Genomic DNA, 18,184 nt, shown 5'->3' with positions numbered 1-18,184 from the left:
CTGCTGAGCTATGCCTGACCAGGCCATTGGTTTACTCTTGTATGTGCCAACTGGGAATCAAACCTACAACCTTGGTGCATCAGCACAATGCTTTAACCCACCCAGCTACCTGGACTGGGCTTGACTTTGCATTTTGTTCATACTATCCTTATAGTTGGTTTAATCATTATTATAGGGCTTTATTTTTCCCTAAGGGAATATAACTTCAAATGTCAAATGTAGGATAAAAATCTTGGCAATAATTTTGAGAGAAGTTGTATTAAATTGCTTAATTTGCCTTTTATTTAAAAAAATTGGCTGTTTCTATTATATCTTTTGTCTATTTTATCATGAAATATTAAGTTTACCTTTTTTTTTAATCCTCACCCAAGGATATTTTTTCCATTGCTTTTCAGAGATACTGAAAAGCAGGGAGGGAGAGGGAGAGAGAGAGAAAAAAACTTTGATGTGTCACATTGATTGGTTGCTTCCAGAAACAACCCTGACCAGAGTGGGATATTGAGCCTGCAACCAAGGTACCTGCCCTTGGCCAGAATAGAATCTGGGACCCTTCAGTCCACCAGCCAGCGCTCTAACCACTGAGCCAAATCGGCTAGGGCTTAAGCTTTATCTTTATTAGAGGGAATTCTGGCTTATGTTTATAAAGGTAGGTGATTTTTAAATGGTTATAGTCTTATGTTTCTAATTATAAAAGTATGGAGGACATTATAATACCTTGTCTAACAACTTTTATTAGCACCTTGCAGGTTAGAAGACATTAAGAAGATATCTGGATGAAGAAAGAGTTTGATAATAGATTTGTATTCATCTATACAAGTTCTCATTTAGTTCATTTTCTGACTATGGTACTAGATCAAGTCACAGACTGATAGTTGTGCTACAACCAGCCATGACCATTAGTTGTACAGAAGATCTTTCCACTTTGTTTTCTAAAAGTCTACTGGTTCACTATAGCAATCAAAATGGAAGCATATTAATAAAAATTTATTTTCATATATATTTTGTTTTAGGTATGATGTGCTGTGCATTCTACTTCGTCACAGCAAGAATGTACGTTTTTGGTTTGCTCATAATGTCCTTTTTAATGTTTCAAATCGCTTCTCTGAATACCTTCTGGAGTGTCCTAGTGCAGAAGTGAGGAGTGCCTTTGCAAAACTTATAGTATTTATTGCACATTTTTCTTTACAAGATGGGCCTTGTCCTTCATCTTTCTCATCTCCAGGACCTGCTGGTCAGGTAAAAGGTTTTTTTGTAATAATGAAGTATTTACAAGTAAATTGTTTTCTGCAAGGTCATATCAGTAGACATGCACATCTGCTTGACATATTTACCATACACAAATGCATGCATACATTGTTGAGTTCATTAAAATTATTTTATAGTAATGAATAAATGATCATTGGGCACTTTAAAGACAAGGAAAATTTCTTCTGTTTATTCTGTTACTTGTAGTTATGCAGTAAGTCTTCAGATTCTGTATGTTCAGTTAAGCTTGACTTTTTAATGGCTAAGTTTAAATCCTTCTTTTAATTAGCATTTTTGGGGTGAAACTATGCACATGATTTGTTTTGAGTATTTTACAGTTTTAACAGTATAAAAAACATCTGTAATGAAATCTATCCCAGCTCTTCATTCCCTCTTCAAAAGCAACTATATTTAATAATTCCCTTTCTTATATTTGTGACTAATGTAGCCATTTATATGAATATAATTCTTTTTTATGTAAATAGAAGTACAATGTTTTGCATCTCATTGCTGATAAAATCTCTTATCCTTTACAGACATGTGATAACTTAAGCTTGAGTGATCACTTATTAAGAGCAGTATTAAATCTCCTGAGAAGGGAAGTTTCAGAGCATGGCCGTCATTTACAACAGTATTTCAATCTGTTTGTAATGTATGCAAATTTAGGTAAGAACTTTTAATGTATTGTTTTATATTTATGTGTTAAATGATGAAAGCATTTTAATGCAATGATGACATCTTATCTTTTCTAATAGAAGCAATATTCTCTATTCATACTTTTGAAAGCCATTTCAGCCCTGGCCAGTGGGGCTCAATTGGTTGGGCATCCTCCAGTGCACCAAGAGGTCTCTGGTTTGATTCCCCACCCCCACCCCTGTAGGCAGCATGGTGTGCAGGATGCACCTGATCCTTGTTTCGTTTTGCCCTCACATTGATGTTTCTCTCTCTCCCTCTTCTTTCCTCTCTCTCTCTCAAAATCAGTAAACTATAGTTTTTTTAAAAAAGTTTGATGACTTTAAAAAATCCTATTGCAGATTTTTGGGATAACTTTTTTGCTGTTCTTGTTATTAATTCTGAACTGAGAGTATTTTTTTCATTTCCGTTTCATAGAGACTGAAAGGGAGGGAGGAGAGACAGAGAAAAACATCAGTGTGAGAGAGACACAGCTATCTACTGTTGTCTCCCACACACACCCCAGACTTATGCCAGGAGCAAACCAGCCACCCTTCAGTTGTAGGCCCCACACTCTAAAGACTGAGCCATGGGGCCAGGGCTTTCTATATAACTTCTTAATGGCAAATTTTCACTTGATACTTTAAGGTAATACATTGATCTCCTTGATAGTATGGTCATTTAAGGGCAGAAACTATCTAACTCATGTTTTTATTTTTGTTTTTTAAAATATATCTTTATTCATTTCAGAGAGAGGAAAGGGGAGGGATAGAGAGAGATAGAAACATCAATGATGAGAGTCATTGATCAGCCTCCTCCTGCAGGCCCCCTGCTGGGCGACGAAGCCCACAACCCGGGCACTTGCCCTGACTGGGAATCGAACCCTGACCGCCTGGATCCTAGGTCGACGCTCAACTGCTGAGCCACGCCCGGCCAGGCTCATGTTTTTATTTCTTAATTCTCATCTCAAAAATCGGATTTTCAGATTATGTGCATGCCCTATCATCTGAATTTGAATTCCAAAGACTAAAAAAAAAAATCTGGCCCGGCGGGGCGTTGCTCACTGGTTGAGCTTTAGCCTAGGATCCAGGCAATCAAGGTTCGATTCCCGGTCAGGGCACATGCCCGGGTTGTGGGCTCGATCAGTGACTCTCTCATCATTGATGTTTCCGTCTCTCTCTCTCCTTCTCCTTTCCTCTCTCTGAAATCAATAAAGATATATTTTTTAAAAAAAAGAAAAAAAGAGAGCAATCCATACCTTTAAGAAAAAAAAAAATCTGTATTTTCTAAAGAATACCAGGTTGTTGTGCTTGTCAGGTTTAGGAATCACTTCCTAAAGAAATTGGCCTGTACATAATTTTTTTGTTAGAATTAAATGAACTTAAATCGTTGATAATGTACATAAACTGTTCACTTAAATTATTCTTTGAAATCAATTAATAACTACCATTTTCAAGATACCCTTTTTAGGCTAGTCTGCACCTATTCTTTCTACTCAGTGGTTCCAGATTCTTATCTTAAAAAAACTTATGGCCCAGGCATCAACCCATGACTAAGAGGCCACAGTTCCATTCCTGGTCAGGGCACATGCCGGGTTTTGGGCTTGATCCCCAGTGATCGAGCATGCAGGAGGCAGCCAGTTGGAGATATTTCTCTCTCCCTCTCCCTTCCACTCTTAAGATCAATAAAAACTTTTTTTTTTTAAAGCAACATGCTGTATTATTTTGTTTTGCTTCATTGCATTTTTATAATTTATGTTTTTTGTCTTACTCCCCAACCAGACTGCAAAATTCTTGTGACCAAGGCTTTTCAAAGTAGCACCCAGTCACTATTTATTGAGTAAATGCCTGGATAGCTAAGAATATACATCAGAAGTTTTCTAATATTTTCAGTGTTCTTTTAAATCATTTTTTATTTGGGGAAAAAGAGTAAATTGTTGGTGGCAAAAAAAAATAAAAAAATGAACATCAGTGATTTAGATGATAGTGAACCAAGCACTCAAAATTACTAATTTTTTGAGATGCATTCTAATTAAAAGTTTTGAAATATTAATGTATATTTGGTTTCATTTTTATGAGGAATTGACTTACCAAGTTAGACTGTTTTGATTTACTTTTTCAAAATTACACATATTTTGTATCCAAAATTATGTTTTAATGCCCATGCATTCCTCTTACAGTGTTATCTGTATGAACTTAATTAGCTATTAATCAATTACAATATTTTTAAAATATTAATTTCAGAGAGAGGAAGGGAGAGAGAGATAGAGAGAAACATCCATGAGGAGAGAGAGTCATTGATGAGCTGCCTCCTGCACACCCCATGCTGGGGGTCGAGCCTGCAACCCGGGCATGTGCCTGACCAGGAATCCCAACTCCTGTCTCCACAACATAGGCCAGCGCTCTACCACTGAGCTATACCAGCGGGGCCAACTATGATTTACTTAATTGAAAGAAAATCCTACTTTTTCCTTTCTGTTATTGTGTCTAATTTATTTTCCTGTCTATAACTGAAATTGTAAGATATTTGTAGGAAAGCAAAGGATATCACACAAGCATAAGTGAAAACATTTTTTTATTCCTGTTTTTCGTTTAAAACTACCAAATGTGTTTGTGTTTATTTTATTTCATTTTATTTTTTATTTTATTATTTTACTTTATTTATTTATTTTATTTTATTGTTTTTATTTTATTTTACGATTGTAAAGAGAAAGGAAGAGGGGAAGAGAGAAACATCAAATCAGCTGCCTCCCACACGTGCCCCAACTGGGGATCAAACTGCAACCTGGGATGTGCTCTCACCCAGAATTGAACAGGCCACCTTTTGCTGCATAGGACTACACTCCCGCCAGCTGGGCCATACCTACCAGTGCTGAAACTACCAAATTTAATAACTCCCCAAAATCCTGTTTTGTAGTTTTCATTTATTTATTTATTTTTTATTATTACTTTTTTTTAATCCTTACCTGAGGATATGTTTTACTGATTTTAGATAGAGAAGGAGAGAAACATTGATGTGGTAGAGAAACATCTATCAGTTGTCTCCTATATGTTCCCCCAACTGGCAATCAAACCCACAACCTGAGTATGTGCCCATACTGGGAATTGAATCCACCACCCATTGGCGTAGGGATGATGCTTCCAACCAACTGAGCCACCCAGTCAAGGCTATAATTTTCATTGTAGATATTGCTTGTTCATATATCATTCATTATCGGTCAGTAATATAATAGTAATTTTCACTGCCAGAAATAAGTATAGATTGATAAATTTTAATATTAAGTCCTCAGGTTTCAGAATGTATTTGGAATTTAGAAAGGTGAAAAACTAGATTTGCCACATCATTTTACGTTCTTATTAAGGCGTTGTATCAATTTAGGAGTATTTCTCTGGTGGATAATGAACATTCAGTTTGGGGCAGTGGATGGTGGATAAATGTTGATTCAAGCCAGGTTGCAACAAAAAGTGTGTCATGTAACACAAACCACATGAAAATACTTGTTTTTAGAGCATTTTGAATTTCAGATAAAACATTGTAAACCTGTCTTTGTTGTTCTGCTAAGAATATAGCATTGAATAAAGAATCTTAATAGGATACGAAGTATATTTTAAAACACAGGGAAGATACAAAAAGTGCTATGAAACACATTTAATAGAGTAACTGACCTACATTTAGAAACTCAGCAGGGGCTTGCTAGATAAAGTGATCAAGGGAAACTGGTTAGTAGACAGTGAGTGATATTTGCAAGGCTTGACACAAAGTGGTTCATTGGACATGATAGTTAATCAGTGTGACTTAAGTAGGTGAAAGATACAAGGTAGAAGAAGGAATTGAAAGGATATTAAAATTGTGCTTTTTTTGGCAAGGCTGTTGGGAGAGTTAGTCTGCATTTTATCATGACGACACTGAAAGCCATTAGTGAGTTTTACCTTAGAAAGATCACACTGGCTACAGTATAGAATGGATTGCACTGGAGCAGGACTAAAGATTGTAAAGTAATTATTGATAAGACAAAGATCTTTACAGCCTTGTATTACAGAGGTGGCAGTAAGGAAGATAAACATGGAGAGATTTCAGGAGTTTTTTGTAAGAGAGAATCAGCAGAACTTAGTGATTGGATATTGAGGGAGTGTAACAGGGAAGGAATGTTAAGATAAGTCCAAAGTGTAACAGAAACTGAGAGAATAGTGGTGCCACTTACTGTGAGGAAACCTAGGATAAAAAAGGAAAATTGAACAGAAATATCAAAACTATGTTGTACACCCACTTGAAGAAATCCAGTAAACTGAGATACAAATATCCAAAATTTGCAGTCATCTGCATAAATATATCCATTAGTATAGACTTAGTCACAAGTAAAATAAGCAGTGTTAGGTAATAGTCTAGAATGGGATTGTTAGGAAAACAACTTTTAAGACCTAGAGAAAAGAATAGTAGAAAGTACTGTAATGAGAGAGGTAGGAGTGCTAAGAATGAGGAAGTAAATACTTAATTTTAAGAACTCTTATTTTTAGCTTCATACCGAGAATATTGGGACAGGTTAAATGATCCTCAGGAATAGGAAAATAAGAAAAGTGAAAATAGCAAATTCAGGATTTTGGGGTGTTTTCCCCTAAAAGGTTTTACTGGGGGGGGGGGGCAGAGAGAATGGCCATTTACAAAAGAATTTTTATTTCTTAATTTAATCAATATATTTATCATCTCTATTTAGTTGAGTGTTGCTATCTGGACTCTAGTAGTATCTCTAAGAGGTCCTAAACAGTGTACATTTTCCTTAGGGCTTAGTGTAATTGGAATTCCAGAGTCAATTACTACTTCACAATTAGAATAATTAACTTAAATCAATGTATTTTTTAAAAATATATATCTTTATTGATCTCAGAGAGGACAGGAGGGGGGGGAGGGGGGAGGGGAAGAGGGAGGGGAGGGAGAGGGCGAGAAACATCAGTGATGAGAGTTGTCATTGATCAGCTGCCTCCTGCCCGCCCCCTACTGGGGATCAAGTCGGAAACCCAGTCATGTGCCCTGACGGGAATCGAGCCATGATCTCCTGGATCCTAGGCCAATGCTTAACTGCTGAGCCACGACCCACAGGGCTAAATCAGTGTATTTTCTATTCTATCTGCATTCTATTGCATTCTGCTTGCATTTCTGCAGTATAAACAGAGGATGAACTTTAATCATAAATATTATTATAGGTAGCTGATTAAATAATACTACTTTTTTATTAATACAACACTTGCCATTTTTTTAATTGTTTTTGTTTCTTTGTTTATTTTCCTTACACAGTTTTCTTTTTCCTTCTGTTACAGGTATAGCAGAAAAGACACAGCTTCTGAAATTGAGCGTACCTGCTACCTTTATGCTTGTATCTTTAGATGAAGGACCAGGTCCTCCAATCAAATATCAGTATGCTGAGTTAGGGAAGTTATACTCAGTAGTGTCTCAGCTTATCCGTTGTTGCAATGTCTCATCAAGGATGCAGTCTTCAATCAATGGTAAAGTTGAATGTTCCATTTTTTACAGTACTTTAAAAATAATGCCGGCCTCCTGCAGTACTTAATTAAAATTCTGAAGATTTATAAAATTAAGAGTCTGAAGGTTCATGCTTTTGATGTGTTATATTTTTATCATACTTAGTTTGAGAGACACATTTTAAAGCTTCCTACTATGATAAGTCCCTATTCATGAGATGGTTGGTTTAAGAATTTTAAGTTTATGGTTAGTTTTTTTGGTCTTCAATGTCACCGTTTCTGTTTTTGCATCATCTTAGTGTGTCTGTGTATGATTTTGTTTAATGTGATTAAGAGACTTTCTGATAGTTTTTGAAGTAAAAATTCAGTAATATAATTTTATGAAGAACTACTGCCTTTTCATTGATTCCAAATCTATTCTAGGTAATCCCCCTCTTCCCAATCCATTTGGTGACCCTAATTTATCACAACCTATAATGCCAATTCAGCAGAATGTGGCTGACATTTTATTTGTGAGAACAAGTTATGTGAAGAAAATTATTGAAGACTGCAGTAACTCAGAGGAGACCATCAAATTGCTTCGTTTTTGCTGCTGGGAGAATCCTCAGTTCTCATCTGCTGTCCTCAGTGAACTCCTCTGGCAGGTTAATAAAAATAAACATTTATATTATCTATAATTTGATTCATTATTCCTTTAAATGATTAATTTAACTGTGTTTTACCTAATTTTAGGTTGCATATTCATACACCTATGAACTTCGACCATATTTGGATCTACTTTTGCAGATTTTATTGATTGAGGATTCCTGGCAGACTCACAGGTAGCTACGATTTTTGCTGTCAGAATAAGTACATTTTTTCTGTGTTCTATAAATAAGTGAAATTTCGAGTAGCCAAATATATTTTTCCACTTCTTGAAGCTCTGTTAAATGGTTTATCTTTTAAAAATACAATAACCAAAATGAATGAAAAGTCTCACCTTCTGTTAAAATTTTGTTATATTTTTTCTTTTTTCTTGAATAAAACTAGCCCTAGCCCTAGCCCTAGCCCTAGCCCTAGCCCTAGCCCTAGCCCTAGCCCTAGCCCTAGCCCTAGCCCTAGTTTTGCTCAGTGGTTAGAGCATCAGCCTAAGTACTGAAGAGTCCTGGGTTCAGTTTCAGCCAAGGGCACTTACCTTGGTTGCAGACTCTGTCTGGGGCGCATGGGAGGGGCAACCAGTCAATGTGTCCCTCTCACATCGATGTTTCTCTGTATCTCTCTCCCTCTGCTCTCTCTGCATAGCAATGGAAAAAATATCCTTGGGTGCCAGGTGGACATGGCTCAGCAGTTGAGCATCGACCTATGACCCAGGAGATCGAGGTTCGATTCCTGGTCAGGGCACATGCCCGAGTTTGGGGCTTGACCCCAATACGGGACGTGCAGAAGTCAGCCAGTCAGTGACGTTCATGATTGATGTCTCTCTCTCTCTCTCTTTCTCTCTCTCTCTCTCTCTCTTTCCCCTCCTCTGCCTTCCTCTCTCTGAAATGAATAAAGACATATTAAATACACACACACACACACACTCGGGTGAGGATTTAAAAAAAAATAAAAGCAATTGACACTAATGGTTATATCTCAGAAATGTTAAATATCATTCATTATTATTTAAAACTGAAGAACAAATCAAAATATACTTTAATATATATTACAAGTTTTTCAAAATAAGTATTACCTATGCATGTTGTTTTTTTGTCTGAAATCATCACACTTTGAAAAATTACTGAAATTATGTTTTTCACACAAGGCCTACATTATGAATGTCTATACTGAACAACAAAAACAACTTGCCTTTGATTTGGACTATAATGATATTCTATGAAGTAAAATAAATTGTGTTAAGTTTTTCTAGATTCTTTCTGTCCAGGCACCTTTTGTCTCATAGGTATACTCTAGTAGTTTTGTTACTACAAGATATTAAAATTGGCTGTTGAGAACAAGAAATAATTGCCTGTATAAAATGTTTTATTCAGGTTTGGTTAAACCTGGAATGCAATTATACTTTTGCCAGTGAAAATGGCTTTACCTACCACATGTGTATTTTAGTTATTAGAATTCAAGTTAATTTTGTACTGCCAAATTATAGCAGTATCATAATCAAACCTTACTTTACACTTTTAAAAATGCAATCGTAAAAAATGATGACTCAAAGTAAATTATTCTCAACTGAAGCTGTCATGAAGACAGTTGTAGTTAACTTTAAAATAATGTACTATTTGTACCCAGCCAGTGTGGAAATTTTTTTTAACCAGGAGGGCTCTTCCTCTCTCTGAAATCAATAAAAACATATTTTTAAAAAATAAGTGATGTAGTATTGGTAAATTTAATTTATATTTAGTAATGCATTTAAATTATGGTAGAGCAAAATCCTTTTGGATTGATGATAATTTGGTAAGACTTCAGACTCTTGAGTCAGACTGTTAGCAAGCTCTCCAACTTGCTAGCTCTGTCATCCCCAGGCTGTTTCACTTCTGTACTTGTTTTCTCATCTATTAAATGGATTTACTAATTTGTCTGCTTGGATAATTAACTCTAGAATTAAATAGAGTAGATAGCTAAATCAAAACATAGATTGAATGGCACACAATAGTCTAGTTTTAGTACTAGATACTACAAAATTTATATCTGGTTCTTTTTTAGAATTCATAATGCGCTCAAAGGAATTCCAGATGATCGAGATGGTTTGTTTGATACAATCCAGCGCTCTAAGAATCACTATCAAAAAAGAGCATATCAATGTATAAAATGTATGGTAGCTCTCTTTAGCAATTGCCCTGTTGGTTACCAAATATTACAGGTGAGAATTATTTTTTATCATTTTGTCCCAATCTGAATCATAATTAAGGACTGCTTTAGAGGAAATGATTCCTGAAAAATTGGAGTCAGTATTTTAGGTTAACATAGTATATTATTCCAAAATCTTTTACATAATTTTTTTTTTTTTTTTTTTAAGAGTAATGGAGATCTTAAAAGAAAGTGGACCTGGGCAGTGGAATGGCTTGGAGATGAACTTGAACGAAGACCATACACTGGCAATCCTCAATACACTTATAATAATTGGTCTCCCCCAGTACAAAGCAATGAGACATCAAATGGTTATTTCTTAGAGAGATCACATAGTGCTAGGATGACGCTTGCCAAAGCTTGTGAACTCTGTCCAGACGAGGTAAAAAAAAAAAAAAAAAAAAAAGCCACCAGTAGGCAGCAAGTAGAAATGGAAGAAAGAAAAGTAATTTTTAAATATATAGGCCCGTGTTTATTGTGTAAAAATATATTTGTGTTGTTGTTTTATTGGCTTTAATATTTACTGTTGATCGGTTTATTCTTAAATACTCAAAGGATGTTGTTAACTCATTAGGTATTTTGAAGAAATATCTATGAAATTGCCTAAAAATTACACATGTAGAGGAATCCAAAATTTTTTCTCTAATTGTAAATTATTTTATCTGCAGTAAGTGGAAAGTGTTAAAAAGGTCAGCTTTGTGGATTCTTCCAAAGTTTATCTCAAGTGAGATTAAAAAGTCAATTTAAACTTCCTTTCATAATCAAATTCTTAATCTCTTTCTGTATTTAAAATTAGGAGGCAGATGACCAAGATACCACAGATGAGCATGAGTCATCTCTACCAGAAGATGTCCCATTATATTCTCATTCATCTGGATCTCACTATCAACAGGTAAACAGGAGTTTGTTTCATTTTAATCTATCCCCAAACCATTTTGGGGTTTATTTAAAAAGTACTTAATAATTTTTGAAAATATATTGTGCCCCGGCCAGGCATGGCTCAGCGGTTGAGTGTCAACATAGGATCCAGGCAACTGGGGTTCAATTCCCGGTCAGGGCACATGCCTGGGTTGCGGGCTCGATCCCCAGTCGGGGGTGTGCAGTTGGCAGCTTATGAGTGACACTCTCATCATTGATGTTTCTCTCTTTCTCTCCCTCTCCTTTCCTCTCTCTGAAATCAATAAAGATATATTTTAAAAAGTAAAATATATTGTAACTTACTAACTATGCCTATAAAATGATAATGGGATTATCTGAATAGCTTAGACAAATGATCAGAAAGCAGTGGTTAAGGTGGAATTATGTTGGAGCATGTTTGACCTACCCTGTGGTATTTTCTTTGTCAACTAGGCAACCCTATGGTGCTAATAGTTGTAGTTAATAAAAATATTTCATAGTAACATAAAACTAATTATTAAATGTTATCGAAAGTATCTTTCTTGCTTTTGCTGCAATATTTAGTTGTAAACAAAATTTTTTTTTTTAAATATATCTTCATTGATTTCAGAGAGAGGGACGGGAGAGAGGGAGAGAGAGATAGAAACACAGATGAGAGAGGCATTGATCAACTGCCTCCTGAACGCTCCCAACTGGGGATCGAGCCCACAACCCAGGCACATGCCCTGACCGGGAATCGAACCTCGATCTCCTGGATCCTAGGTCAACCGCTAAGCCACGTCCAGCTGAGCTAAAAAAAAATTTTTAATCAACAACTTGGTTTTAATAAATGGCTCACTTGAAAAGATAACATGTAAATGATGAAATTTTCTTTCAAAAAAAATTTCAGGGAAAAGTTGCTGATATTTTTCTAAGTTTATACCTCATATGTCATTAATTTCGACCTTCTAAGGCAATGGTTTTTAAATTTGATATGCCTCAGAATCACTAAAGGCACTTGCTGAAAACAGATTCCTGTGTCCCCCCCCATGTTATTTGACTAAGTAGAGGTGGGAGGGGGATATGCAAGATTTTGCATTTCTAACAAGTTTCCAAGTGACTCTATTTCTGCTGGTGTAGGGACCACACTTGGAGAATTAACTGTCTTAGAAGAGCAGTTGGTAATAAACACTCTTTTAAAACACTTCCTTGGTGAAGGTTAAATTAACCTCACAGATTTATGTGTGGTTTTTTTTCAAACACTATCTTTTTGTACTTACTTTCCTTACAATATGGAAATTGGTATATAAGTTATTTTACAACTACTACATGAGTTTTTTAAAATATAAATCCCTAGGAATAAGGGACATGTCTACTTTCAGAAAAATTTTGGTCTGTGATTTTAATTTTAATATTTGAAAAGTTTGACATGCAGGTCTTCTTTTGCTCTCAGAATAATCATGTGCATGGACAGCCATATACAGGACCAGCAGCACATCACTTGAACAACCATCAGAAAAGTGGCCAGCGAACACAAGAAAGTGATGATGGCAATGAAGAAGTATCCTCATCTCAAATGAGGGATCAGTAAAATGTCCATAACTGGTTCTGTTAAGATGATGCACTCAGGCCTTACAGTCCAAACTTTTTGTTTGTAGCTAGTGTTTAAAACTAGACAAATTGTTCACAACATCTCCTTTGCAAAAGTTTGATCTCAATATATAAGCCACCTGCAGGGGAAAGTGTATAGTGTTTTATAATTAATGGGTGATAATATTGTATAAATGGCAAAGGTGTATATAGTATATATTAATGTTTGACTGTTAATTCTTATGCTAAAAATTTTTTTTGAGGGAGTGATTGAGATATACAAAAAATAATTTTCTTATGTCTGCTGAATTCTGCAACCATTATTGTCTGCTTCGTGGCAGTTTAGTCAGTCCTTTACCAAAAAAAAGAAAAAAGATAGAAGAACCCATTCACATCATTCACATGGATAATGTGGAAAAATTGATGATGTGACTTTATTTCTGGATACTATTACCCTTTTGTTCTGGTAGTAAGTTAAACTTTAAAACTATAGTTATGCTATAACATTTAGCATGGCTTCATACTGAGTTTGTGTAGCCAGTGAGGACAAAATTACCTGAATAATAACAGTTTCCCCAAAGCCACAGCCATATTGCCCAGCACTTTTATTTCTTATAACAGGAGTAAATATAAAACAAGGGGGAGATATGTTGACAAACAAGCAGTTTGGGGTTACACATATAATCTTCATATTTAACAGTTGACGTTTCATTCTCAAATGGAATAAAGTATGTGAATGTATTGGTAATAGAAATTTTAAAGTATTAAAACTAATATGCAAAATTTTGCTGTGCCAGAATATGTAGAGCATAATAGAAGACTGTATTTGGTGCGCTTACTTTGTTTTATGATACAGTTTATTAGATGAAACTTTTAAAGTTTTGCTTTTACTGGAGTCTGAAGAAGTGGACAGCATCAGAATCCCATAATACTTTGAAGTACATAGCATCAAGATGTCTGCCTGATTTTCTAGTCAGTTATAGTTTTACCTGAAAGGAAGAATGGTCCCAGTTCATTTTCCATTCCAAAACTTACTGTTGTGGAGTTTAATTAAAACATAGATTTCTGGGTTGTTAATATAATTTTGAAGTATTATTTTAGAAAAAACGTTTGTTTCAGGATTCCAAGAAATTCATGACTTAATACTATAAAAAAGAATTGATAACTTTTGAATGTGTGTAACATTTTGGAATTTGACTAAAACCCAGATGTTCCTGCAAAGAGAAACAGTCTGTCCTATACTATTTAAATATTTTGTTGTTTTGTTTTATAGAAATTATTTTGCTGAATTCACAAATAGAATTTGATTTAACAAGAATTTTGTCCTATAGTGTTTTTGTTAAATCTTTTGTTTTGATCTAAAGGATTACACTTTAAAATTAATTCTTTGTATAATAAGCCTTGTCATGACACCAAATTCAGCATTTCTCACACATTGAGGTTTTGTGCTAAACTAACTTGTGTTTTACCCTTTATTATAAATATTTAAAGAAAAGAAAAACAAGTATTGGCACCTTTAAGTTTTTCTAAATTAATCAACCTTGTATTTCGGACACATTTTTTAGTCAGCTATTTTTATTTATAGTAGTTATGTTGTACAATAGTGATTTCCAACTATAGTACTTCAAGAATTTTGAAAACATGCAATACCTGACTATATTTAGTCCTGGGCACTGACCTCTTTTTTCTTAGATTGTCAAAAAATGACAACAGCCAACACAACACAGCCATCTGGTGTCAGTGAATCAAATCAAAATTACACCTCTTTTTTTTTTTTGGTCAGATTGGCAAAAAATATATTTTTTGCTTGCTGCAGAAGTTTTGATAATTAGTTTCTGTGTTCCATGAGAAGAAAAAGGTTGAATATTGTTATTTTCTAATATTGCTATGAACTCTGAGTTCATATTGAACCAATGCTCCTCTGAAAAAGTGTGTTTGGCTTCTGCAAAAAGTTGTTATCAGAGAACTGCGTGGATTGCTCTTTGCTGTTGCTAGTGAGAATAGGGTTCTTGGGGTACCCCTGGAATAAGCATTTCCTCAGGCCCCCACGGGAGGATGAGATGTCATTAGAAAGCTTTATTTGTGTGGAATTACATCCCTGAGTTTCAGAAGTCCCATTTCCCTTAAACCAGTCCTGGAAAATGTGCATCTAGGGATTCAGCAGAGCTAAAAGTACAGTTTTCAGTTTCCGTTCCATGGTGGAGCAGGGTCTGGCACAGCATTAGGCAAGTTCCAGTCTATCAGTTCCAGTCCATGTGTGGAGTATACATGGCTGTGGGCCATGTGGTCGAGTACAGGGCTTGAGAGCCCCACAAGCCAGGAGGCAGGCTTGAGGAAAAAGAGAGAAAACTCCTGCTCAGCCGGCGGGGCTCAGCAGTTGAGCGTCGACCTATGACCCAAGAGATGTTTTTTGTCTTTTACTGATCACAGAGAAAGGAAGGGAGAGGGAGGGAGACAGAAACGTCAGTGATGAGAGAATCATTGATCACCTCCCTCCTGCACACCCCCTACTGGGGACCAAGCCCAAAACCTGGGCATGTACCCTGACCCAGAATCGAACCTCGATCTCCTGGATCTTAGGTTGATGCTCAACCACTAAACCACACTAGCTGGGTGATCCAGTAGATCTTGGTTCGAATCCTGGTCAGGGCACATGCCCAGGTTTTGGGCTCCGTCCCCAGCAGGGCACGTGCAGGAGGCAGGGGATCAATGACTCTCTCATCATCGATGTTTCTATCTCTCTCTCCTTCTCCCTTTCTCTCTGAAATCAATAAAGACATATTTTTTTAAGACAGAGGAAACTCCTTTATTTAGGAAATTAAATATCTCATCTTCCCATGCCTGCAGTGTCCACACCTACTCTGGCCAATGACCTGTTCCCAGGTGTGACAGGAGAGACAAGTACCTTCCCTACGTCATCCAGACTTTAATAACTGGGTTAATTTACAACTATATCATTCCTACCTGAGAAAAAGGAACCTCTTGTAATCTGACCAAGAAAAATGGATGAAGATCTCGTCTCTCCTTGTAACTTGGGTGTCAAAGGGTATAGTCCTGCCTGTCCCAAGGCTTAGAGGTTCTCCCTGTCTGACAGAGGAAGTGAGGGGAGGGGGGAGAGAAGGTAAAAAGGGAAAGGAGGATTATGTAGGAAGAAGGATTCTGTAAAGTTCAGGTCAGTCTGCTACCTTTGGGAGGTGACATGGGCAGTGTTCAGGAGGATAACCTGTTGGACAGGGTAGCATTTTTGTTGTACTCTAGAAATGACAAACTTGACAAGAAGCTTAAAAAGCACAATTGAAAAGTGAAGATACTGAGAGCAACTAAAGGTCTACTGCAGGGGTGGAAAACATCTGGCCCGAGGGCCACATAAGACCAGTGAAATCATTTGGTCTGGCCCTGTCGAGGTAACTGCAGGCGGGGCTTGAAATCCAATAAACCTAGGAGCTTTTTCATAGCAAAAATAATTTTGTATGGCCTGTGAATGATGTTATAAATAACCAAATGGCCCTTGGCAGAAAAATGGTTCCCCACCCCTGGTCTACTGAGGTAAAAACCCATGTGATGAAGGGAAAGGCTAATTTAACAGTGTCCCCAGTTAGGTTGAAGTAGGGGCTTCCCTGGAGGCAGGTGTGTGGCACCTGTCTGAAGTCCCTTTGTCCACCATATTTAACCCAAATTATGCTAAGGGAAATATTCTAAGATTTGCCCCGTGAGAAAATGTGGGACTTTTCTGTCTGAACCATTTGGGCAGAAAAGGGAAAGCATTTCCCAGTGAAGTCAATAGACCAGTTGTTGAGTCTCATTTCAGAAGACAGTGGTGCAGATGGCTTCTAAAGTGAGTCCTATACTGCGTGAGCAAGCAATTAGGTAAGTAAGGATATAGGCATACATTCTTTGAACAGAAACAAATAAAACACAAAGGTTAATGCCCATAATAAATCATAATTCAGTTCCAAATTCAAGGCTTTTGCTGGAATGAAAGCAGGCAGTGACAATCTGATATTGTCTGCAGTGGGAACATCTCTAATGAAAGCATCAGGTGCTGAGGCCTGGTATGGCCTCATACAGAGACACAGCTTAAAAATAAAATTTTGAAGATGGTTAACTGTATTGGAGTTTATTATTTTGTGGTTGTTAATCCTCACTGGAGGACACTTTTTTCATTGCCTTTCAGAGAGTGGAAAGGAGACAGAGAGAAACATCAATTGGTTGCCTCCTATACATGCCCTGACGGGGTGGGGATCGGGGATGGAACTTGAAACTGAGGTACGTATCCTTGACTGGAATCAAACCCAGGACCCTTCAGTCCAAGAGCTGATGCTGAAACCACTGAGCCAGACTGACTAGGACTACTTTATTTTCAATTTTGTGTTAACTTAGAATTTTATCAGAATAAAAAGTTTCCTTTTTATTTGAAGTGCTTGTTACATTCAGTAATTCCCTAAATCACCCACATCTTTGATAATTCAGTTAAAAGACTCAGAACTCAGTCAAAGCTGTTTAAATTTTGATGGCATGGTTTATGGTTATAGCTTATTATATATAATAAAAAGGATATTGATTAAAATCAGCCAGGGGACGCCTTGGCCGGGTAGCTTAGTTGGTTAGAGTGTTGCCCTGATATGCCAAGGTTTGGGGTTCAATTACTGATCAGGGCACACACAATATGTAACCAATGAATGCATAAATGAGTGAAACAACAAATCAATGTTTCTCTCAAGTCCATAAAAATAAATAAAATTTTAAAACTTAAAAATAAATTACGGGAGAAAGCACAAGGGGCAGAGTCCATGGGAATTAAAAGTGCAAAGCTTCCATTGTCCTTTCCCACTGAAGTCATGGACAAAGATAACTTTCCAGCAGTGACATAAGTCATGGAATGTTGTCAACCAAGGAAGCTCACACAAGCCTTGATGCCTAGGTTTTATTGCCTCAAATCTCATGAACATGATTGGCTACCTGATACCACAAAGTTCCAAAGCCCAGGAATTGTGGTAATAGAATGAAGCCAAAAGCCAGCAGGTAAACAAAAGAGTCTTAATCAGGCAGGATATTCTGAAGCTTAGATTAACCTTTCTGTGGGTGTGAGATAAACGCTTTACTACAAATGTGATGCATGCATACTCGCCTTTTTTTTTTAACATCAAAACATTTACATTTGACTGAATGTCTATAGTCAGTCTTGTGTTAACTTGACAAATAGCAATATACGAAGTGGGGCAAAAGTAGTTTTATAGTTTTGAGTATGCAAAGTTTATTCTTGTATTATTTATTTTTGTGTTTTCCATATAAACAATTGTAAACCTGCTTTTGCTTCACCCTTTAGTATCAGTATGCATATGCCTAACATTTGGAGGTATGTGTAGGAATAGATTTAAATAAACACTGTCTTTTATAAAGTCACGTATACATTTTTGTTTTTTAAATATATTTTTATTAGTTTTACAAGAAGGAAGAAGAGAGAAATATCAATGTGAGGGAGAAACATCAGTTGGTTGCCTCCTGGA

General features: G+C 36.3%; 1 protein-coding gene across 1 annotated transcript in view; it reads left to right on the top strand.

Annotated features, from left to right (window-relative positions):
- The window catches only part of LOC308551956 (ubiquitin carboxyl-terminal hydrolase 9X-like), a 161,465-nt gene extending 144,373 nt beyond the window's left edge, over positions 1–17,092 (top strand). Inside the window, exons 37-46 of the mRNA XM_081126878.1 lie at positions 1,011–1,236; positions 1,782–1,911; positions 7,230–7,415; positions 7,815–8,035; positions 8,124–8,212; positions 10,068–10,224; positions 10,381–10,593; positions 11,008–11,103; positions 12,541–12,648; positions 16,974–17,092. Of these exons, the coding sequence (XP_080983004.1) occupies positions 1,011–1,236; positions 1,782–1,911; positions 7,230–7,415; positions 7,815–8,035; positions 8,124–8,212; positions 10,068–10,224; positions 10,381–10,593; positions 11,008–11,103; positions 12,541–12,648; positions 16,974–17,024 (1,477 nt within the window). The 3' untranslated portion in view covers positions 17,025–17,092. The remainder of the gene's footprint in view (positions 1–1,010; positions 1,237–1,781; positions 1,912–7,229; positions 7,416–7,814; positions 8,036–8,123; positions 8,213–10,067; positions 10,225–10,380; positions 10,594–11,007; positions 11,104–12,540; positions 12,649–16,973) is intronic.
- The last annotated feature ends 1,092 nt before the right edge of the window (positions 17,093–18,184 follow it).

This window comes from Miniopterus schreibersii (assembly GCF_964146895.1).
Source record: "Miniopterus schreibersii genome assembly, chromosome: Y".
Taxonomy (NCBI): Eukaryota; Metazoa; Chordata; class Mammalia; order Chiroptera; family Miniopteridae; genus Miniopterus; species Miniopterus schreibersii.
This window is presented reverse-complemented; position numbering and strand designations above follow the sequence as displayed.